Genomic DNA, 24,216 nt, shown 5'->3' with positions numbered 1-24,216 from the left:
CGTATCAGCTCACGGAGCAGCATACGTGGGATGGGCCAAGAAGCCGGTATTTATGGAATCGAAGTGGCGCGCAAAAACAGGCATTCAAAATGCACGAAGAAAGACTTAGTTGGCATCGGGCCAACTGAATGTGCAATCTATTGAAGCATTGGCTCACGGAGAACATCAAAAAAGTGATCGCGATCAAACATCAATGCGGCCGAAAGTGAAAGTAATTGCGGTAAAGCGCAGCGCGCGCGCGCCTGCGCACATGCACTGTAGCTCTAGGCTGGCCTGGTAGCACTTTTTGGAGCCCTCTCAAAAAGTCTCGCCAGACCAGCGCATGCGCTGGATCAGGCGAGACCTAAAAAAAACACCAGACAGCCCACAGCACTATAGGCCACGCCAGTCACTGGGAAATTAATGTTGTACGAGTATTGGTAAAAGGCAGGGCTTTAAGTGGGCTGGGTCCTGTTGGTGCTCAGCACCGACAGTTCTAGAAAGCAGATGCTGGGACAGGTCCCTATTGGGCTCTCCATTTTGGCCTGATCGTCAGGGAAAAGGAAAATCTTAACTGCTGTAGTACCACGCTTCACTGCCTTTGATGTAATTTCAAAGGGACTTGCTATAGTACTTTCAGTCTCATCATTTTTATTTCAGAATGGAAGCATTTTCAACATGCTATACAACAAAGCCATAGTTGTTGCTTATTTATCTTATGCAACTTACAAACATTGACAAAGCTAATAGTCCTGACTTGTTGTACGTGTAATGTTACTTTTTTGTAATATATATATCTGGATGCAATGACAGAAGTGGCAAAATATACCAGTTCGGGGGGAGTAGGGGTTGGGGGGGGGAGGCACACTAAGCTAAGCACAGATTTTCAGTTAGCGTGCTTTAAGCCACGCCAATTACATCGGCCACGACCCCCACTTAAAGCACTGGTAGGTATGCCAGCCCAGTCCTGAAGGTTTCAAGCCAGTGGACTAGTATTTGCTTCTCGAATACAGTACAGAGACTTCACCGCGGATATTGCAAAAAGGATAACACTCCCGCAGAGAACAAGTGGGATTATCAAAAAATGGGAAGAAACGAAGGAGGGAGAGGCGGAAATGATGACACGCATACCAGAGACTGCTGGGCGGTGATAACAGAGTGACAGACTTTACTGAAACAACATCCAGTATCCATGCCACCGATGGATATTTTTGGAAATTCTTTTAAATACATGAAGAGAAAGAGTGACTGTCAGTACCTTGCAGCATCGAGAGGGCTGCAGAGAGGAGAGGCGTGTCCCCTCCTCCCAGAGTTCTGCACTCCGTCCGTCAGTCTGTCCTGGCGAACAAGAGACCTTGAACGCTTTCACACCTCCATAAAGGAATGTCGCTTGCAGGTACAGACGAGATCCAACTATTCATAATGTGAGGGCTGAGCCAGGCACCGCCAGAACACAATGCTTCCCTTGACAAGGGGAGGCTCGGGGGAGGAGTGCATATTAAAAACCATACACCTGCAGGGCACCTGGACAGGCGACAGAAAGTCCTGCCCCGGAACACAACAGGTGCGACATCTTCGGGGCTATCACGGCACCGGGAGAGCTGCAGTCAGCGGTGGCACATGGGGGAGCTGACGTAAGCGCGCCGCACAGGGGTATGGTGCGAGCAGTAAATGTGCTAACGCCGCAAGCCGTACGCGTGCACATCTCCTGTCTTCCACACGTGTGCACATGTCCTGTTCCCCTTCGGCCACTAAACCGACAACAATAGGTCTCGCCAAGGCATGCAACGCATGCGCTGCGTCGCTAGGCGAGACCTAAAAATGTGACTGTTTTAAAATAATTGAAAACAAATTTGTCATGAATGAAAACAAAATCGACCTTTTCTACACATTGCTCACAACATGCATACAACTGTAAAGGATACACAACACTTGAATACTCGAAGCTGGCAAGATAGATTGCAAAAAGAGGAAAATAAAATGTTACTTTTCTTTACCATTATAGAAAATGTCTGGAGTACTCTTCATAAGAACTGGTGCCAAATTTAAGCTAATAACTTTCACACCTTCTAGGTACTGAATAAATTGCCACTGGAATAGGGGAATCCAGGAAACAATGCCTGGTGCCGGTGCCACCAGGTCCTTCCTACGGTGTGCATTCCGATGCAAACTGTCTCACCGAAGGTTACAATAATTTTGTACTCGCACACTAACTTCTTTTGAAAAGTTTATTTTCGCATTCCTTTATTCAAAATGTTTGAGGTTTGTTGAAATCCTGTTTACTATTCTCATTTTTACTTTTAGGAAACTCCAGCCAATACATGTTTTGGGCCAAAAAACGTTTTCATATAGTGATGACAAGAGTAGTGGTGAGTGAAACTTGCAGTTTTAGTCTGGGGAGTTCTAAGGATTTACCCAAAAACTCAGCGAGAGTCCGCAGAGTTCTGCGAGTGGCGGAGTTGTGGCACATTGTGCTACCTCGCGTTGAGTTTTAGCACTGGCAGCTTGTCCTGTGCTGTAAAATCCTAACTGATGACACCACGGGGTTCGCCTGAGGGCACTACTTCTTTCTGCCACTCGAGTAGATTTTCTACTCGAACAGCAGCTTTCTCAACGCAAGCAGCAACTTTCTTATTACGAGTGGTAGCGATCTGCTGCGACCTTCTGCATTGAGAAGTCTTGCCGGGAGGCAGTTTAGCACTTGATTTTCTCACTCGCCAACTTACCACTGGTGTGCCAAATGCGAAAAAAAACCTCTGCTAGTCGATGGTTGGTGGAGTTTTTCAGAAACTCCACGCTCCAAACGGAGCACGGAGTGGGCAAAACTCCATGAACTCCGCCGGAGGAGCGGAGTTTACCGCCCACCCCAAACAAGAGTTCAAATGCCAAATATATTTAAACCTTTGCCAACCAATCCTAATTCCCACACATAAATTGTTATCAGGAATCTATGAGTTTCCCCGTGCACGACCCTAGTAATCCACAACCAGGTGGGACTCTGGGTGCTGATTAATACTTCAGCAGCACTCAGAACAACCTGGTGTAGCCTTATGGAATTATTAGAATACAAGAACGTCAAACACACATTCTTTTTGACAGAGTTGGGAATCATCTGCATATGGTGCTTTCTAAGGCTCAGCAGGCCAATCAGCTCGCACCACCTGTTACCAAACAAGCATGACATAACATGGTCTTTAAGAGGATGAACTGCTGGCTAAACATTTTGGAGAAAAGTGTAACATAGATGGCTGCTTGGGTGTATGGCATCAAAACCCTTCATTGAAGGAAGTCTCAGGTAGAACGAGATAGCTTAGCCTAAGTGATAGGTTTGTTATCTGTTGATGGTGACTGAGGTTCCAAAAGACATAACACTTACTGATTGGAAGCATACTCTAGGTTGTGGCCTGCACACACATTCTACATCTAAGACACGACGAAAGAACCAGCACGTCATCCAGGACACTGAAAGAGTAGCAAACAGCTACAGAAATCCAGACCACCTTACACTGCAATAGCCTAACAACACATGATAACTTATTACCAGTGCAATACCCTATGGCCACTGAAAGGGTATCTCCCATGAGGTACAACGTTTAAGGGGCTTATTTAAAGCTTAGCAGGCTGTACTCTTTGCTCCAGGTCAGAAGAGGGAAGTACTCCACTGTCCTGGTTGAGTACAGTCACCTTATTTAGAGATCTGTGCCAGCCAGGCATGTCTTTGCTCTGCGCTTTCTGCAAAGCCGCTCACTACCAAGGCAGCTTTGCTGAAGGCATTGATACTTTGCTGTGTGGGTGCCATGTTCAATGGGCCAGCAGAGCAAAGTGATTTATTTTTCAAAACAAACTCCATGATAGGGAGTTTGTTCAAAAATATGAATGGTTCTGAAGCACTGAGAGTTTTTTCTTAGCACGTCGGGCCATTGATCCTATTTCTTGTTCAGGACCACTAGGCTTTGGTGGTTGTCCTGAAAAGGAAAAAAATTATACTAGAATGTCTGCCCTCAAAAAGGAGTATCGTCAGACGTTCATTAACTGACGCTCAATGTTTGTCGGTAAGCGGGTTTCCACTGGCAAACACACAGTCGGAAACATGGCAGTTCCCCCAACTCTAGAGAGAGCGGGGGATTCACAAGTTTGGAGGAGTATTCTCCTCCAAACTCTAAATAAGGCCTTAATAGTTTTTGTTTAAATTTCTTTCATTGAGTTTTTACATGTATTTCAACGGTTTCCAATAATAAACATATGCATATATACTTTTCAAGAATAAACCATACATCAATCAATATGTGTCAGTTTAACATATTGGGCAATACTTAGCGTGGTGCATGTGAGATGTCAAGAATATCAGCGTGTTAATTCTGGGAGAAGAACACTAAATAAGCTCTTAATTTGCTTTCTTATACCGCAACTCACAACAATCTAGAAAACCATTTGAGAGTTTGTTTTCTTCAGTGTAGATCTACAAGCCACACAGCATGGCACTTAGGGCAGGAATTTAAAAAATGCATCTGCGCAATAGCCCCCATCAGGCCATTTGTGATCTTGCAGATGCACTCTTGTATGTAGGGATTAACACAGACGATTTAGCTCTTTAGCTCTGTAAAATATTACTCAATATACATGTAATCAATGTGTCAGTCTCTGAAGAAAAGAAGACTGACCAGGCCTTGTCAGGATTTAATAACATGACATATAGATCACACAGATGTCAGTTTCAATCACAGATCTAAGTGACTGGCCTTGCTACCTGCCCCTTTATATGAGACAGAATGCACTCTCTTGTAGCTAGGGCGCTTTTACAAGAGGATGTTCCTTCATTTAAATGAGGTAGTCATCGTTGTGTGCGTGCCTCCTTAGTGTGTATTGCTTCCCAGCTGTCATAGAAAGAACATCCCATAATAAAGAAAAATCTTGGACAGGAACAATATGGAAGATGGGAGAAGGACCCTTTGATGACCCGACAGCATTAGCAAAATTAAGCTGTATCCTTATTGAAGAGTGTTATGAAACACAGTAACTTGTACGTGGTGAACATAAAAGGCAAAACAGAAAAATATTGCACAGTAGATACTTGTAACATTGGGCCCCTGTTATTTTGAATTTTTAAGAAAGCTTACATGTGTGTATGTCTGCTTTCCAGATATAAACAAAAACCTGTAGATCCAACATATTATCACATCAAAGTAAAATAAATAAATATGCTATGGCAATTACTGAATAGCGCTGTGTCTTTATGATGTACTAGGGCATTAAAATAGCAGACTTCCCCCAAAAAACAATCAAGTCGCAGTCAAAAAGTTGTTGAATGAGCAAAATAAATACTACAAATAACACACACATTGGGTTTTAATTACAAGCAACATGTCACATTACATCTACAATCAAACCGAAGCATTGGCAATGCCAATAGGTCTGGCTTTAAAGTAATGGTGTATGGCAATATGAAGAACTGCAAGTAGATTGCATGGGAACTGGTATGTATTTGTGCAGCAGCAAAAAACTGGGCATAATATTGGTGTAGGTTAAATGGTCAGGTGACTTTTGCACTGTCAAACTTGACCTACAAATCGATATAGGTTAATCATTGCCCTCCTCCCATCTGTGCTGCTGCCAGCGGCAAATATAATTGATTATCTAGTTATCTAAGACACTTTAATACCTTTACAATATCAGGTGTGTGCCTCTGAAAGTTCAAGCTCAGGCAGCTGGATAAATAAAATGATCACAGCTGTGTGGATGAAAAGCAATTTATTGAGGAAGTATACAACTTCTGCCCAATCAAAACTAAGAGTCTTATTAGGACTTTTGCGGTCTTGGAGCGACCCCCAAATTTTATTGTCTATCGAGACCATCAAATTTGAAGCCCAATTGCCAATATATATTAGGACTACAAATGTAATTATCCACAAAATGCCATGTCATTGATGGGCAGCCCATCCAGGCAATGGCAAACTATGACAAGCATTGGCAAAGCCAAATAGGTTTAGTCTTTGGGACCTTCTAAGTGTTTACCCATGCAACAGTTGATGTTGTTGCACCAATGATATTGTTCTGCATAACTAAATACTTAAAATGTCCCAAAGGCGAGACCTATTGGCTATATCTAATGCTTGTTTACACAAGACCTGGAGCTGGGCGGTGCTGCGACCCTTCTGGGACGAGGTCTTAGCACAGATAAACACAGCTGTGGGGCGCGTACTGGAGGCCACGATAGAAGTTTGACTGTTGAGACTGTTTCCCAGGCCCCCCAAGAGAAAGCTTGGCGACAGATTTATTGATCTGGCCTTAATATCGGCCAAAAAGTCGATAGCCATATCCTGGAAATAAGCCCAGAGGCCATTGGAAGGACTTTGGAGACGAGATATCACACACTGCGCAGTGGCAGAGAGCAGAGCTTTAATTAGAGAAGAGCCCAGAATTGCAAAACGTCATTCTCTGGCGGGCAGTGTAGAGGTATGATGACTAATTGGGAGCTCTCAGGGCAGGTGTCGGGTGATGATACAGATGGGGCTGTCCATGAGGACGAACCCCAAGAAAATGGGGCTGATAGGATGTAGTGAGCTTACCCCCCTCCCAGCCTCCATCACTCAAGCATCAAAACACCACATGGGGCTAGGGTGAATTAAGCTTAAGCATGTGGTTTTGTTTGGGAACGGCTAATGAAGCCTTGGGACGCCCTCATCCCCCCCCCCCCCCCCCGATACACAACTCATAGATATCTTTAGAATGTTAATTGGTATAGCAACACTGCCTGCCTTCGCGCACTAATCCCACAGTTGTTTTGTATTTGGTTTTGGTTAGTTAGAAGAAAACAACAAACAGATACTAGCATTGACGACTTCCCAACTTCTGGGTTAGATAAAAAATGCAAATATTAAGGCATATAGGCCACTGAAAGTTAAACGGGTGGCAGCCCTGAGAGATAAGAGAAATGTAATCAGGGTTGTAAGCGAGGCATGTTACAGGGGAGGCAGAAATAAAATTAATATGTGAACGGACACATTCATATGTCACTGCTTTTGATATATGGTATGCCATGATATGATATAAGCACATATTTGTAATTGTCAATGAAAATGTCAATATTTGTGAAATGCCAATAAAAATATGTTTGGGGGAAAAAAATACAATACAGCACTTTCTACTATGGGACAAAATAACTAGTCGCTCCAAATGTTTGCTATAGCCTTATGTCTTAGGTCAGGCACCCACACAGCAGCACCAACTTCCAAAACCATACTCTGAGAAATCATCCGCAAAATACTAGCCACTCATCAATTTAAACCCGCACTACAATTGATGATACTGTCTGATGAGCGATATGGCACAGACCAGACAACTAACTTTACTACTACAGATCATTTAAACAAGGTTGGTATTTGTCAAAATAACTTACTGTGGTTTGATTTACAACCCACAGCAAGTATTCACCAAATACACAATGACCACAAACTGAAACTAAAGATTGGAAAGCTCAGATTAAACCAAATTTCAAGAGAAGAGAGTATATGGAAACTGACAAGAGAGAAGCAGGGCCCACATAAATGATGATAGAAATCAGTTTAACGAGTAGGTTTCACAGTCCAAAGTTAGATGAAGTGTGACAGCGCCCAAAAAAACCGCCAACATTATTTATAATCATACACTGATTTAGAATTTATGAGCCACTACACTACACATCATTTATTACAATGTATGAAAAGCAGACAGAACGTGCAGGCATAGCATTATTGTTCACTTGTAATTTTGTCTGTCTATGCCTTGCACTATACACTTAATGAATGAAATGCTACATAGCAAACGATATAGTAGTTTACCATATATGAAAGAGGTGTTCAATATGGTACACACTACTAACTGAACAACCTACTGCCTCTATCTATTTTGGCAATAAGGTACCTCAACACAATATAGGGTAATGTACTCCAGGATCACACAATTTATTCTGGGAGGTAAACAGGGTTCTAGGCCTTCTGGGTCTCTAGTTCGTAAAATAGCCACAGCTCGCTGTAAATCCAGTACACCAGTGCACAATGCGTTGAGCATTTTTGTCTTTCAATAACTTTTTTAATAGAGCTGTTATTGTAATTTTTAGAAACTACATATGCAGATGCGTTTCAAGGGCATGGGCTTTTTAAAGAAAAAGAACATATTTAATTTGCAGATATGGATTATTGAGCGGTTTAGTTACAATTTACCTCCACAGCTAATACAGACAAAACTCATATATGCTGAAATTAGTTATGCGAGCCCCTAACTATACAAGTATTAGTTAATTTAAAGCTGAACAACACGCCATTAAATCTTTAACTTCTACACATCTATAAATGCAAACCTAACCTAAAGAACACTAAGCCAGAGATGGGGTAGATCTTCGATGTTCAGCTTTCCCATTTATAATTACTTTTGTTTTTCCAAAGCGAACTGTCTACAATATAATCTTGGTGATATAATATTATAACGTTATTTACTCTACCAGCTAGATGAACGTGAAGCTTTTAGACCTGTAGATCACAGCATCGGTACCTGGCAGGTACTCTTTCTATTCTATTCTATTGTTTTGGTAGAGCGCAACAGCTGCCCCAGCAATGAGGCGTCCCGGCGCTCTTGAGTAAATGAGACACACTTTACATTTGACATGTTCTTCTACACCTCCTCGTACGGAAAAGCACCAGGGCTTAGTATGTCTCTATATTATACATAGAAAACTAAATCTTTTAAAGAAAAAATAAGATTTAATCCTGTGCAAATACCAGAAAGAGTAAAGGGGGGCCAAATAGGTCTCTGCATACAGCCAAAAGAGACAAACACGAAGAAACCTTAAAAGACTAAAAGGCCACATGGAAGCGCTATATATAAACACTAATGATACTTGACAAATACCTTTATGGGATCTGGCTCCTTATACACGTATTTTACCTCTGAATCTGCTTCCCCATGTATCGTGAAAAGCTGACACGCGGGCGAAAGTAGCTATGTAGGTGCTATGCAAAGCACATAAGTTAAAAGGAAATGGCGCGCGTTGGGGCCGAACGGTATTCCGATAAGGTTCCTCAAATCCATGGCAGGGAAAATAGCCCCCTTTCTCAACCTTATGTACTTGGAAAGCCTCGAGAGGGGTAGACTGCCACCAGATCAAAGACTAGCGTCTATAGTAGTGATACGAAAGCCCGGGGAAGGCGGCAGATTGTTGTGGATTGTATAGACCGATCTCCTTAATACCTTAAAAAAAAAACTACTAGCCTCCCGCCTACACGCTGTTCTGCCCTCCCCTTTCCATGCAGATCAATCTGGTTTCGTGCCTGGACGAAACACAGCGTTAAATATTTGTCGGGTGAACAATGTACTAGCGAGGCAACCCTGGGTGGAGGAAGATGCAGTAATTATGTCCTTAGATGCCTCCATGGCATTTGACTCTATAGAATGGCCGTACCTTTAAGTACTTGCACGTTTTGGCTTTGGCCCCAAGTTTATAGCCTGGGTTTGCTTGCTTTATACTGACTTCAGCGGACAGGTGCAGGTGAATAATCATACTTCCAGGGAGATCAAGTTACGCAGGGGAACTAGACAGAGCTGCCCCCTATCCCCTCTGCTCTTTGCGCTTGTTCTTGAGCCGCTGGTGAGATGTAACTTTGAGAGGCCTACAATGGGACGAAGACACTGAGGATAGAATATCACTATGCGCGGATGATATCTTCTTAATATTTTTACCAACTTTGGGAAATACTCTGGGTATGCCATCAATTGGGCAAAGTCAATACTTTTTGTTCTTCATGGCCCCACGCCCAGACTAGCCAAAGGATGTAATGTGGAGGTGACCAGAGAAGTCTTTAGACACCTAGGGATCTTCATCACTCCAGACCCCAAAACCTTCTATGACAAAAACCTTATCGCCCCATTGCAAAGATTTAAAGAAGACGTCAGACATTGGAGATCGCTACCATTATCGTTATTAGGTCGAGCGGCCCTGTTTAAAATGCTGCCACTACCATGGTTCCTCTATTCACTCCAAAATTGCCCATCCCTATCCCCGATTCGTATTTTGTCAGTGTGGAAGCGGAGGTTCGGACACTATTGTGGGATGGAGGGATACCACGTATTGCCCTAGGGAAATTGACTAAGAGCTGGTACGATGGAGGCATTGCACTTCCAGACCTACACCTTTATTATTGGGCATCACAGTTAGTGGCAAATACCCACTGGTTGTACAGCCCCACGTCTACCCGTTGTACCGGCTGGAGAGATATCAGACTGGACGTGAGGGATACCTAGGAGCCTTATACACCAAACCCCGCAAGGGGAGATACCTGGGTCCAATGGCTCACACGACCTCCATCTGGCACTTGGTTAACAAACACTTGGGTTGGCAGGGGAAGTTGACAAAGGCTACACCTCTATGGTCATCTCAACAGCTGGGATTATTATGCTATCAAGCAGGATTTGACAGGTGGGACACGATAGGGATCTCCACTGTTAGGGACCTTCTACAGAACAGGAAATTACTCACATTTAAAGAATTACAAGTGAAACATGAACTGGCACCCAAAGAGACTTTCCGGTATTTACAAATCCGACACACGCTTAATACAGCCCTAACAGATCTGACGAATATCCCAGACACGTCCCCTCTGGAAGATCGACTTCTGTCTGAACCCCTCCTGACTAAGGCAATTTCCCTTACATATCGTAAGCTGTGTAATAACCTACCAGACCCCTTTCTTACACTCAGGGACAGATGGCAATTAGATCTAGGACAGCTCGATGACGAGGACTGGCAGATGGCCTTGATGTCCCCTAGAGTGGTTTCCATTAACCAACACTTTCGACTGATTCAACTGAAGATACTCCATAGGACATACCTCACTGGGGTGACGTTGGCAAAGATAGAGACTCGACAGGATGAGCTTTGCTTGCGTGAATGTAACCAAGTGGCAACCTTTTATCACATACTATGGGATTGTCCCCACATACGGCACATTTGGGAGCGAGATACAAACAAGATGCAAGAGGCTCTAGGGAAACCACTCGTCCGGACACCCCCACTGGGAATCCTGAACATTTGGGAGGCAAATGATCTTACAGAAATAGAACAACAATTCAGCACCCTGGGGTGCACCCTGGTTAAGAGAGCCATTGCTATGAAATGGGGGGCCGCTGATAAGCCGTTGTTAATTGGATGGGTGGCGGACATGGACAGATGTATGGTAGCCGAAAAAGACATCTACAAAACTCGAAGATGCCCTAAGAAGTGGGGTAAAAAGTGGGGGGCCTGGAGCGCCTAACTATGCATTTCACCAACCGTAGAACTTGAAATGTCACAAAGACGAATCACCAAAATATAATGCCGGATTGTGTTGTTGCATATGTTATAACATGCTTCTCTTTCATACTACAAAATGTGTATCACAATGATCTGTAAGTGACGATTGTTATAGTATCAATAAAACTGTTAATATAAAAAAAAAAAGGAAATGGGCCTCAAAGTTCAATGCATAAAAATCATACTGCTTCAGATTATTAAATTCAACACCTGATGAGTCCATCAAAGAGCGTGGAGATTCGTCTTTAGACCTAGGGAAGGCTATAAGGTCAGTGCGCGTGTAGGTAATGATGACATCCTGACTAGGTCAGGATGCAGCTAGCAATCCAAGTGCGGGGTTGCATAAGACTCCCAACGGGTGTGAAAGAGGAGAATGTGTGGGGCACGGCAATGGGTAGTACTTTGGAAAGGAACATCTCACCTTAGACATACTATCCATGAGGAGGGTCAGGTTCAGTTCCCCGGGTGGCTCCACAGGGGAATCCAGGGTGCTGCCACCCGCGGGGCTGAGCAGGGCGGCCGAAGTTAGCTCTGCGGGATCTTCCATGCCCTGGGGCTGCCAGCTGTCAACGCTCTCAGGAGTCTGAACTTCGCCTCCAGCTCAGCTTTCACTTCAATTACACGTCAACATTACACGACACTTCCATGACCCCGGCGCGTCACAGGCATGCCGGTGCCAAGGGGAGAGCAGCGAGTCACACACCGGTAAGAATATGAAGCACTAGGGAGCCACGTACCGGTCACAGAAATAGGACTGTCACTGTAAATAAACCAAACGAACAGGAGCAAAGTCAGTACAGCTCAATTGTCTTGGAACGCGGTCACCGTGTAACAGCACCTTGCCTGTCTAACGTCCAGGTTATTTGAGGTCCTCTAGTAATTACTCGCACCACATCTCAATGCAAGATGGCCGCCACGTTATTTGTTACCCCCTTGTCCATTCCAGGAACTGTCACCATAGAGCCATCCCATGATGGTGCGGTCACATTTGAAGGGATGGTGTCTCTCACAACGAACGATCGCAAAAGCTATTATCTTTTTTTTGCTTAAAAACATAAACCACCGCTATCTAGAATGATGTAAGTGCCCAAAAAGTAGCGATATTGCAAACACGCACACAATAGCGTTTAACCCACAAATGTAAACATAATGTTGCTGTACATAGGTTTTTGTGACCCCAGGGCACAAACCGTAGTACCTACATTTTTTTTTACAATAAACATTATATCAATCAGAGTTTCTTATAAAGAAGTGCTTAATAGGGTACCAAGCCTATCTAACTCGAAAAGCACCAGTACAACTTAAAAAAACAAACAAGCGCGCGCACCTCGCGCTGAAAGTAAAAACAAAAATAAAAGTTTGACAAGGAGAGTAGGAGGCAGCAGGGGGAGGGGAGAGAGGAGGGAGCCTGAGCCTGTTTCCCTTGCGGGAGCGAGCAGGAACCAACTGTTAATTACAAACAGATGGTTTCTAAGCTCGCTCCCGCAAGGGAATCGCCAAACGTGCACGCGTTGCCATTCAAAGCAATGCAACGCGAGTCGATTACAAGAGGTCCCCTCCTATGCAGCGCATGCGCGCTGCGTAGGAGGGGACCTAAAACCCCACACATGAAAGCCAAAAGCTAAAGGGGGCAAAAATGGGCAGACCCAAAGCCCACTGTTTCTTTTTTTGCCAAGAACTATTAACATGAGGCATTCAATAACATTAAAACTGTCAGCAGCCAGACCTAGAAATTATGCTATAATTGTGAAAAATATTTTTTATCTCACTCCGTTTTAGAAGGCTAAGTAGTTCATTGATATTTTTTTTAACAATCACAACACAAATACCTAGTATGCGAACAGTCATCAATGAAAATGAAGGAGAAATATACTGTCAGAAACTTTTACTTAAACATTTTCATGAATCCCTTCAACCTTGCCCAAAGCTCAGAAAATAGCTTCTCTTTTTGTTCTTGGAGTGAAAGTTTCTTATATACTCGACAGTTTACACAAATCTATAGAAAAAGGCAAGAGTCTCAGCTTCAATATGAAATTAAAATACCCTGTCCATTAACATTGCTAATCCGCATCACTAATTGCTAAACAGCTAAACACTGCAACAATTAAGACAATACACAGCTGCTTTCGATGGAACCTCAAGACATGGCTCTTCCAGATGAAACAGGCATGATCTCCTCCTCCCCCCTCAGTCCTACCCTACTCAGCGCTTGGATACCCTCACGGCAGATACGCCTTGCACTACAAATTCACATAACATAACTTTCATCCAACATTTATGTCCATCATGAATTACCTTCTTCCTCCTTCTTTTGGGCTATAATTCTATCTGCATGACTTCTTAGTCCAGCAAAGGAAAAGTTGCAGTCTGGGCTCCGAGCTAGGGGAAGAGTCAGTGTAAACTTCTGCCATTCTCCCTGCTGAGCCAGGTGCTCAAGCGCTTGTCCTCCACTCATGGCTGAGCATTCTGCATGGTTTCTTAAGGAAAGATGCCTTGCAACCTGTAAAACACAAAGTAAAAAAAATCATGAAACTATTCTGAATCGTACTTAGTAAACATTGTTTACACCAAGAACCTACCTTGGACTGTAATATCAGAACAAGAATCTCTTTCGTGAGTAACTCGTACATCGAGTGTCCCTTTCTCCAATCCTTCAAAATCCTTGGAAGAAGACCAATAAAGGCAGCCATTGTTGCCAGATACCTAAGCTGGAATGCCACGAACTCCTTCCAAGGATTTACTCAGGTAAAAGTGTAATCAACAGATGCCTGTTTCCAGCCTATCCGCTTGTAATTATTCATTGATGCCCCAAGCAGCCCACCACGGGTTCCTTTCACAGTGACTGATTCCGTAAAGGCATGCTCAATAGACAACATTCTAAACCCATTAATCTAATACGTCAAATCATTCCTCCATTAACCAGATCCTATGTGTAATGAAATAGTTAGGGGCAATTTATTTATTTGAGGAGTTTTATATAGTGCAAACATGACCTGTCCAGGTATCAGAGAGCTGTACATATACAAATCACAACATACATACCAGGCAAAGAAAAAAGCAAAGAACAGTGAAATCAGGGAGCAAAGCAAATACGGTATATCATTCATAGTGGCAGATCCCAGGTCCACCAGACAATAAACAGCTGAGAAGGTTCTGGACTCCTGATGAAGGAATTTGTGGAAGGAGGTAGACGAGGGGTTTGTCCTGGTTTCAGGAGGTAATGCGTCCCTACCCTATGCAATCCTGTCCTGAGGATGGTCTCATTTATTCAATATGACAGAGACGAAGCATCAACCGTTATTCAATTTTTTGTCATAATTAACGCAACATCGAAACAGCATCCATAAGCGACATGCTCTTTACAATAGACTATTAATACTTGTCAACAGGATCCATCCATATGTTTTCTCTTCATATATGACAAGTATATGATGTTTGTTAGCAAGTGTACCCCTTACTCATGTGTAGGTTTTTTGATGTAATTATGCAGTTTATGAATCACATTTCTTTTCATTTGTAAGCATATTGTTCTACTTTCTTATATCTCAATAGAGGTTGATTTATTAATTCTGCATATCTCATATAAAGTTATATGATAACCACATCTCTTAGTCTGATGCTTATATGAATTCATTTGTGTATAATTTATTAAATGATCCCCTTGTTTGATGTAACACAACAGACAGTTAGTATTTATAGCCCAATAATACACATTACATGTAGCACAAAGTGCAATCGGTAGCAGAGGTACAGTTTATGCAACTGCTTTTATCGAGGGTATTATACACGGTTATTACACAACAGGCCTCTTATACACCGGAAGTAAGCAGGTACGGATTTTCTGAATGCCTTTCATTAAACCTTAGCATCAGCATCACAAGTCTTTGGATTTTTACATCAACAATTTTCCCGGATCAGGCACAAACATTTTAATTATAAAGCTTTTCTTTAGAAAAGGATTCTGGGATTATAAAGAAGAATGTGTTTCAATGCTGACCCAATAATGTGCGTAGAGTGTGTATGAAGGGATGCTATGAATATAGTAAGTTGAAAGTGAATACCAGCAGAAGTCAGTCAGTGAACACAGACACTATTATGCACAGGAGCATTCCCACTGAGTGTTCCAAGTAAACATAACTTGGTGCTCAGTGATGCACAGAAGAGCAGCACCAAGCAGAATCACTGATCTCAAGCAATGGGTGACTTACAGTTCCAGCGCCCAGATACATTAAGAGAAAAGTCAAGTGCATACATTTTTGATTATATATATATTACCTACTGGCGGTCGCCAGTAGGTAGTAATACTTAGGACCTATTATTTATAGGAAAATCGTAACATTCTTTTCCCAATAAATTTGGCGTGGGTTGACGAATCTTCGCGAAATTTTCAAAACTCGTGGGGCGCTCCGGTCGGCTCCTATTTTAAATGTTTCGGGGTAGATCGGCAAGCGGGGGCCGAGAAAAAAGGGGGGTCCCAAAACGTGTTTTCTCCATATTAATTTCCCTAGGAAACTTTAGACACGGCTACAGCCCGAACTGCTGAACGGAATTACACCAAATTTGGTGAAAAGGAAGCCCTTGGTTCAGAAAGATCCCGTTCAGTAGTTCATGAGAAATTAGAAATAGAAAAAGTTTCAATATCTGGGCAGAGCCTAACGACACATCTCATTGTGAGATCTGATTGGCTGTCAGCACTTCATCCTGGAATTGCTGGCAGTCATCTTGAGACTAATATACATGATAGTACCCCATTGAAATGCATTGTAGTGAATTGAAGATTTTGAGGGTTACCAAAAGGAGAACTATAAAGGGTGATAACAGACTTTAGTTAAATTAGAATTAATTTGTTGATGGTACCATACTAATTTCAGGAATTGTGGTGTGTTCTAAGGTGATTTTACCCTGTGAAAAACCTTCTGCTGGGATATCATGAATCATGTTTGAGAGAAAACTGAAGCTAAAATGACAGCATATTTTCTGTAAATTCACATTATCTTTCTCAGTCATGTGTGAATGAAGTCTGTCATTCTCAGTAAATTATGTACATCCAACAAGGGCAGAGACTGGCAGTTGATTCCTTTGTGTTCTACTGCAGCTTCCGGGGTTCATTTTGTCATAAAAATTATGGTTAGTGCTGTAGAAAGAAAAATTAGGACATGTTTCAAGTGTGATCTCAAATATCTTCCTGTTAAATTTCAACAGGGGCAGCCTGTCACTTGATGCCTTTGTGTTCTACTGCAGCTTCCCAGAGTGTTCTAAGGAACAACTAGAGCACTAACAGTCTTACTTATGACAAAATTATGGCACACCTGAAGCCATCTTGATTGGAATAGACTGGTGACACTTAAAACATTTAATTTAAAAAGGAACAAAATGAGAGTTCATTTTGCCATAGAAATGATGGTTAGTGCTGCAGAAAGAAAATTTAGGGCATGTTTTAAGTGAGATCTCAAATCCTCTTCTATTTTATTAAAAATTCTGACATGCAGACTGAAACAATCACTTTCAATACCAGCAGTAGACTTCCAGTTAACTCCCTGGGGAGCAGTAGCTTTACTACAGTGATCTAATGAACAACTAGAGTGCTAACATTCTGAATTTATTGCAAATGTGTGACACATCTGAATGCCTTCTTGATGGAATCAAAGAAAAAAATTGAAAGCATTTCCTACTGAGGAGACTCCAGTAAATGAGGAAATTAGGAAACTTCATAACAAATAAGCCTCCCAAGATGGCCACCAAAGAAAAAAGAGCCCAAATGTAGCACACATATCACCCGGATGTAGCCCACATATAGCCCAATGACAGAAGTGTGCAAAACACTTTTTATTTTTAGTTTTTCTGCAGTTTTATATAGTGCAGACTGGTCAGGTATTGGAGCGTTACATCTTACTTGGACCCCTTATTGCGTATTTTGCACGAAGTACATGAGAATGATCTTGCGAAACATTGAACTTTACGATTCTGTTAACCTGAAGTTGCTCTGAACCGGGCTTTGTAACACCCATTTTTACCTACTGGTTTTAATTAATTCTCACTGTATTGTATTAGGAAAGAGGATTTACTGTTTTTATGTACACTTTTATGATCTATGTTTCTAAATCAGATTGAATAAAGTTTAATTAATTCTATGGCAGGACGGAGGTGAGGATTATGCATATCTTTCCTCACTTTATTTGCATAGCAGTTCAAAGAAAACATAACACAACAATCATTAAACAAAAGACTACACAACCCATGAACCATTAGGGGGGTAGTCTCCAAGGCAACTATAGTCCAATCATATCACAGTCCATCGTATATAATATTGTGACGTCCCTTCCGCTTCCTCTTTCTTCACTGCTTGTCAGTTAAGTGCATTCCTTACATTCTTGGCTTAATCTGACGTTGTTGCTCTTTGTAGAGCGGTTGCTTGTGCACGTTATTAGCATTATTGCCTTGGTATTGTTTCATATTCCCTGCGCAGCAGGCTCTTGCCCGAGAGCGTTCTCCCCCTCGCAGTTTCTCCCGCTGTGCGCTCTACGTGCGGTGAGATCCTGTCAGGCGCATCTGGTCCGAGCGAGGCAGCTCCGTCGAGCACTCCCGCTGGTCTTTATGTGCGTTTGGGGATCCGGTCACTCCTTTTGTGTCCGCTTGATTCCCGACCAACCCTCGCCCAATGTTTACACCGCTATGCGGTGATTTCCCCACACGGCCACGTTAGTGACCAGCGCCGCCTGGTGGTGGTAATTGGTATTGCGCGTCAGTCTATTCTTATAACAGCTTCGGGGAAAGCCCAGCTGTTGGAGCACCGGCGAGGGGGCTGCCTTAAGGATTTTAAGGGCATTTGTTCTGTGCTCACACCCTCTGCTATCATGTCTTCTCCAGAAGACCATTTTTACTCCTCTTACCAGGAAGTGGAGGAGGAATGCCCCCCCACAACTTCTCCCTCCAGCAGTGGACCAAGCCCTCTATCTGGCTATTTCTAGGGTGCTGGCTCCTCTTAGGGATCAGGTTGATAAGCTGGTGAAAAGCATCCCTGGTGTGTTCAGTGACCCAGATCTGATGGTGGCCCATCTCAAGAATGCGCAAACGCTAAAACATGCACCCTGCCGGGAGGAGGAGGAGTCCGGTGAAAATTGCGACGCTGTCACCACTATTGTAAACCCCGATGGCGGGTTTCCCTTAGAAGGAGAGGGTGTATCGGAGGAGGATTTCTCCTCCGATGAGGATAAGGACTCGGGGTGTCCCTGGCATCCAGAGTCCCACTCCGCTCAGTCCCGGGTTGGGGACGGGGTCCACTCGGACATGTTCGAGCCTACCCAAATTTACCATCTTGGTCGGCGGATTGGAACCCTAACACCAAAGTGGCAGAGTATGTGGTGGAGAAAATCCATCAACCCCTTGAAAGGAAGGTCAGAAATAGGATGAGGGGAGAATGCCCCAGGCCCTCACTGAAGGGGAAGGTGGCACACCCACCTGAAATTGATGAGAAACTATCTACCTTTATCTCCAAGTATATGAGGGATCCAAAGAAAGGAATTGATAGGTCTTGGACGTGGTAGGGCCCTTGAACCAAATTATTCAATTGGCGGAGCATTCAAAAGAGTCAGGATCCCCTTTGTCCACGGATATTGTGGCTGGTTCGGCGCACTACCCTAAACCCTAAAACACTACCCCCTCCACTACCCAAACACCACTGCACTACCTTAAACCCTAAAACACTACCCCCAGCACGACCCCCTTCACTACCTAAACACAACTGCACGACCCTAAACCCTAAAACACAACCCCCTACACTACACAAACACCACTGCACTACCCTAAACACTAGAACCCAGCATGACCCCCTACAGTACACAAACACCACTGCACTACCCTAAACCCTAAAACACTTCCCCTTACACTTCACAAACACCACTGCACTACCCTAAACCCTAAAACACTACCCCTGCACTACCCCCTACACTACACAAACACCATTGCACTACCCTAAACCCTAAAACACTACCCCAGCACTACCCCTACACTACCCAAACACCACTGCATTACCATAAACCCTAAAACACTACCCCCAGCACAAACCCCTACACTATCCAAACACCACTGCACTACCCTAAACCCTAAATCTACCCCAGCGCGACCCCCTACACTACCCAAACACCACTGCACTACCCTAAACCATAAAACACTACCCCCAGCACGACCCCCTACACTACACAAACACCACTGCACTACCCTAAACCCTAAAACACTACCACCAGCATGACCCCCTACACTACCCAAACATCACTGCATTACCCTAAACTCTGGAGGGAAAAAAACACCCCATGCCCAATCCCTCTTACCTCTCACTCCTCGTGGTTCCTCTCGCCTCGTGGTTCCTGCTTCACGTCGTCTATGAGGGGCGGTGCACGTCGTTGTGAGGAAACGGAACAGCCTCTGTTTCCTTACAACAACGTGGATCGTCTACATGTTTTTTAGAATGCATGGTCATTTACCATACATACCTTTACACCAAAATTTGTTGTAAAGGCATGAGTGGTAAATGACCATGCGTTCTAAAAAAATGTGTAGTAATGACTTCGCGATGTACAACGCATGCGTGGTAATGCATGCGTTGTAATGGTATCACGAAGTAAAAAAGTCGTTGTAACGGCAGTTTACCGATCGAAGCTTGCCCCTGTTCTTCAGTGAGATGTTTATTTGATTAATTAGGAGGAAGGAATTTGGTTTTTTTACCGAAAAGTGTATTCACAGTTGTTGTACTGTGAAAGTGTCCACGTGGCCTGGTTTCACTTCCGGTGAGAAAGTGAAGGAGTCTGTTTGGATCTAAAGGAGTTCTGTTGTTGGACAGGGCCGGTGCGACACGTCATAAGAAAACATAGCTAATGGAAAGCATCCTCCCTGAAGTGTGGAACAGTGCCATGAGAGGTCAACATGCGTCCCACCGAAGTATGACCGTACCGCGTGACCCATGTGCCGCCTCCAGGCTACGGGAGGCAGAAGCGGCATCGTAGGTCCTCTTGGAAGACCGTTGTAGCACTAATTCCACATTTTGGTACTAGGTCATTTTAACTTTGTTGTTCCTGCCAGATACAAAGAGAAGATCCTGTGTTATTCAGTGCCCTCGTTACCTTTTTTGTGGGTTGTGGTGCTTGTCACTTCGCTGCCCCGCCGGTGAACATGACTGGGCACCCCACCTCGTGTGCCATCTGCAGGGCCTCTGCTCTCGGATCACTGGTTTCGGTTTCTGGAGTGGCAACTTAACAGTTGCTCCCAAAGGACTAGCCTGAACACTTAGGTGAATATCCCCTGCACCAGCATTCCACAGAAATTCTTTCCTAGCTCTCCCATGTCGACGAGGACGTCATAATAGCACGGCTCCACTCGCGACACCGTATGACGTCATCGGAGCCATAAGAGGACCTCGCCGGCGTGCTGACGTCAGTTCCACCCATTTTTTCTGTGCCACCGAGGCAAACAGGCAGACCGAGACATTTTCACATGTATACATAGTATAATAAATATATATATATATATTCACTGAAAAAAACCATAGCTTTCAGGCACGTTATAGTTAGAAATTAGCATTTAAAAAACCTTAGAAATTCACTGTAAAAACCATAGGTTTCAGGGGTGTTATAGTTAGTTGGACATTTCACTTGTACAAAACCATACAAATCCCCCCGTTATAGTTAGTTCAGCTAACTATAACTTGTGCGCCCGCAATGCACTGCTGATGACGTCACATATTACATCACTCATGACATGGTCAGTGACATCACTCATCCAGTGAATGTGTGTTTTTCTGAAAATTAAATATGTTTTATATATGTATATCTCAAGATCGATGGAAGAATAAATGGGTATATAAGTGTCTAAATGGATGATTTTTATTTGTAAAATTGATTGTATAACTGACTGATTAAGAGTATCTTAGTAAATACATTTGTTAGTGAGTAATGTTTAAATATGTAAATATCTGTATCAGTCTCTCACTTTGTGTATAAGTGGCTGCATGGGTTGGTGAGTACCTACATGAGTGTCTATATGGGTTTTAGTTGGTTTTTTGAGTATCAGTAGGAGGGTCTGAGTGTCTGTATGGTTTGGTGGGGGTATTACTTAGTGCATGGATGCATGAATGAGTGACTCACTGTTTGTATGTGTTGAAGACAGAATTTGTGCAGGACTGTATAGGTGGATGAGTGTGTGTATGGGTGTGTTAGTGAGTGTGTGTATGGGTGTGTTAGTGAGTGAATGACTGTCTCAATAGTGTCTTTATGAGTAATTACATATGTTTTAAACTAGTATATGTGAGTATTGGTGTATATAAGTGAGTATATGTGAGAGTGAGATATTGGAAGAGTTCCTGTACACATAAGTAGGTGTTTCTATAAGTGATTGTTTAAGAGAGTAAGTAAGTGTAAGTGTCTGTAGAAGTAAGTGTGGTAGTGTGTGTATAAATGTATATGCAAGTAAATGGATGTTTGATACTTTGTTTGCATGTGTGACTATGTGTGTGAGTAACTCTATGGATGAGTGGCGGTGTGTAACAGGATGTATAGGTGTATGTATGTATAGGTGTATAAGTACATATGATGAGTAAGTACATGTATGAGTGACTGTATAGGGACTGTTGGTGAATGAGTGGATGTGTGTGTAGATCTTGGAATTACTGAATAGGTGTGTTGTAACTGGTATTGGTATGTCCATTGTTTTGAAAATGTTAGTTTGTATTTTTGAGTGTGTGTATCAAAGGTTATATTAGGGTGAGAGGAGGTCGGCTACTCTATCACAAGGATGATGTCATCAGTGATGTCATTTGAGATGTCATCAGTGATGTCATGAGTGATGTAATATATGACAGTGCATTGCGGGCGCGCGAGTTATAGTTAGCTGAACTAACTATAACGGGGGAATTTCTATGGTTTTGTACGAGTGAAATCTCCAACTAACTACAACGCCCCTGAAACCTATGGTTTTTTCAGTGAAAATATATAAATATATATTACCTACTGGCGGTCGCCAGTAGGTAGTTATAGTTAGGACCAAATCTCTATAGGAAGAGCATTTTTTGTTTTGCTTATAACTTTGGCGTAGTTTGAGGAATCTTCATGATATTTTCCAAACTAATTCTTTGTTCATATCAGCTCCTATGTGGGAAGCTTGGGGGTGATACGTCAAGGGGGGGCTGATAAAAAAGGGGGGGCCCAAAACGTGTTTTCTCCATGTTAATTTCCATAGGAAACTTTAGACAAGGCTACAGGTCGAACGGGTGAACGGAATTACCCCAAATTTGGCAGGGAGAAGGGTCTTGGTCTAGAAAGCACGCTTTTGTTTATTTGGTGTGAATCCGTTCAGTAGTTTTGGAGAAATATCGAAATTTACAGATATCGATATTTGGGAATTCTGCCATCTGATTGGCTGCGGCGTTACGAGCACGAGCTTGCTGCTTATTGGTTGAGAGCGCTGCGAGCGGTTGCAACTAGGTACTGTTGGCCGCCATTTTGTGATTCTGTCGAAGCAAGTAAAGGGAAAAAAGGGCAAAAAAAGTAGGAAATAGGACGGTAGGAGCACTGTAACCTTTGTGGGGATGTTTAGGATGTGCTATAGAGGGGGTGGTGCGAAGCGAACTACTCATAGCTACCGGTCTGAAACTGCTGGGTACGGAAATTAAGTGAGGTATTGCATAGAGTCTGATGCTGCTAAGGTGAGCTAGTGCAGGAGTCGGGGATGAAAGCGTGAGCCTAAACTGTGTCTTATGGTGTGATGTGCTCTGGCCGCTGTGCCACACCTGTCTAAGTAGTGTCAGTAATATTTTATAAGTAGTAGGAGGAAGTTTTGTTTGGAACACGGTAATTTGTATACGGTGCTTAAGTGGTGTTATACAGGGAGTGCGAAGGTAAATCAATACGGTATTTGTAAAGTGCAAACTACACAGAAAACGATAATTGATTGGAAGATAAGAAGCATTGGGTACTAAAAACTAGGGTGCATATTAGTTGTGTGAAAAAGCAGGTTTATCATTGGTTAATAAAGAGCAGTCTAAACGTGGAGTACATACGATAGGATGAAATGTGCAAAGCTCAACCAGACGTGCTACTTGCATTTGGAAGGTACATTTGTAACTTAAAACAATGGTGAACTTTTAACCCGCAGGTGGTGTTAAATGTTCGAGAATATGCTGAAAAAGAAAAGGTTACGTTTAAAAAAATCATGGACTTTTAACCTGCAGGTGTCGTAGAATGATCCAGAAAGTGTGGTGATAAAATAGGTTGAACTTTTTACCTGTGTGTGGCGTGGAATATTAAGTAGCTTTTCAGATGCAAAATTAAAAAATAACCAATGGAGAGAAGTTTTGGAATGTCGATGAAGGAATGAAGTATTCCGATTTGTTGTTTACATGTATTTATATGTGGAGCGACAGAGAAATTGTGCTATTACTGGTTTCATTCTTGATGAAAGCGGTGCATCACATGTACTGTGTGAGAAAGAAAGAATTGCATGCGTGTGTGACATTTGAAATCTGCATACCAACTACAAAGGTGAGATAGAAATGAACAAGGTGTGTTATGTGTTCTGTAGTAGTGATTAAGTATTTGAGGTGATATTTTTAAGTTTGAAAGTATTTTTTATTTCAAAATAATATCCTGTTAGTAAAGTGTGGTGTTTCATATTGGTTATAAAATATGCATAAAGTTTGACCTGTTGTTATATAAGTACTTTATATATGTTAAGGAATTTTTCACAAAGAAGAAATGTAGTTTGTCATCTTTAAAGGACTGTATGGTTTTGAAAATGAGGTACAGCATTAATTTGGGTTTGTTAATGTACTCAGGCGAGATAAACAAAATGCCCCACGTTTGCAAATTATACTTTTTGTGGAAGTAGTGGGGAAGGGGGGGTAGGAGATGTATGTGTTATTAAGTTAAAAG

At 42.7% G+C, this 24,216-nt stretch overlaps 1 protein-coding gene across 4 annotated transcripts in view; it reads right to left on the bottom strand.

Moving 5' to 3' along the window:
- OSGEPL1 (O-sialoglycoprotein endopeptidase like 1) overlaps positions 1-24,216 on the bottom strand; it is a 243,697-nt gene that overhangs the window by 39,453 nt on the left and 180,028 nt on the right. For all 4 annotated transcript variants that reach the window (XM_085648811.1, XM_085648813.1, XM_085648814.1 and 1 more), the window contains one exon: positions 13,595-13,799. In XM_085648811.1, coding sequence (XP_085504937.1) covers positions 13,595-13,799 — 205 coding nt within the window. The remainder of the gene's footprint in view (positions 1-13,594; positions 13,800-24,216) is intronic.

Source organism: Triturus cristatus, chromosome 3_2, assembly GCF_964204655.1.
Source record: "Triturus cristatus chromosome 3_2, aTriCri1.1, whole genome shotgun sequence".
NCBI classification, from domain to species: Eukaryota; Metazoa; Chordata; class Amphibia; order Caudata; family Salamandridae; genus Triturus; species Triturus cristatus.
Note: the sequence above shows the minus strand (reverse complement) of the source record. Positions and strands in the feature narration are given on the sequence as shown.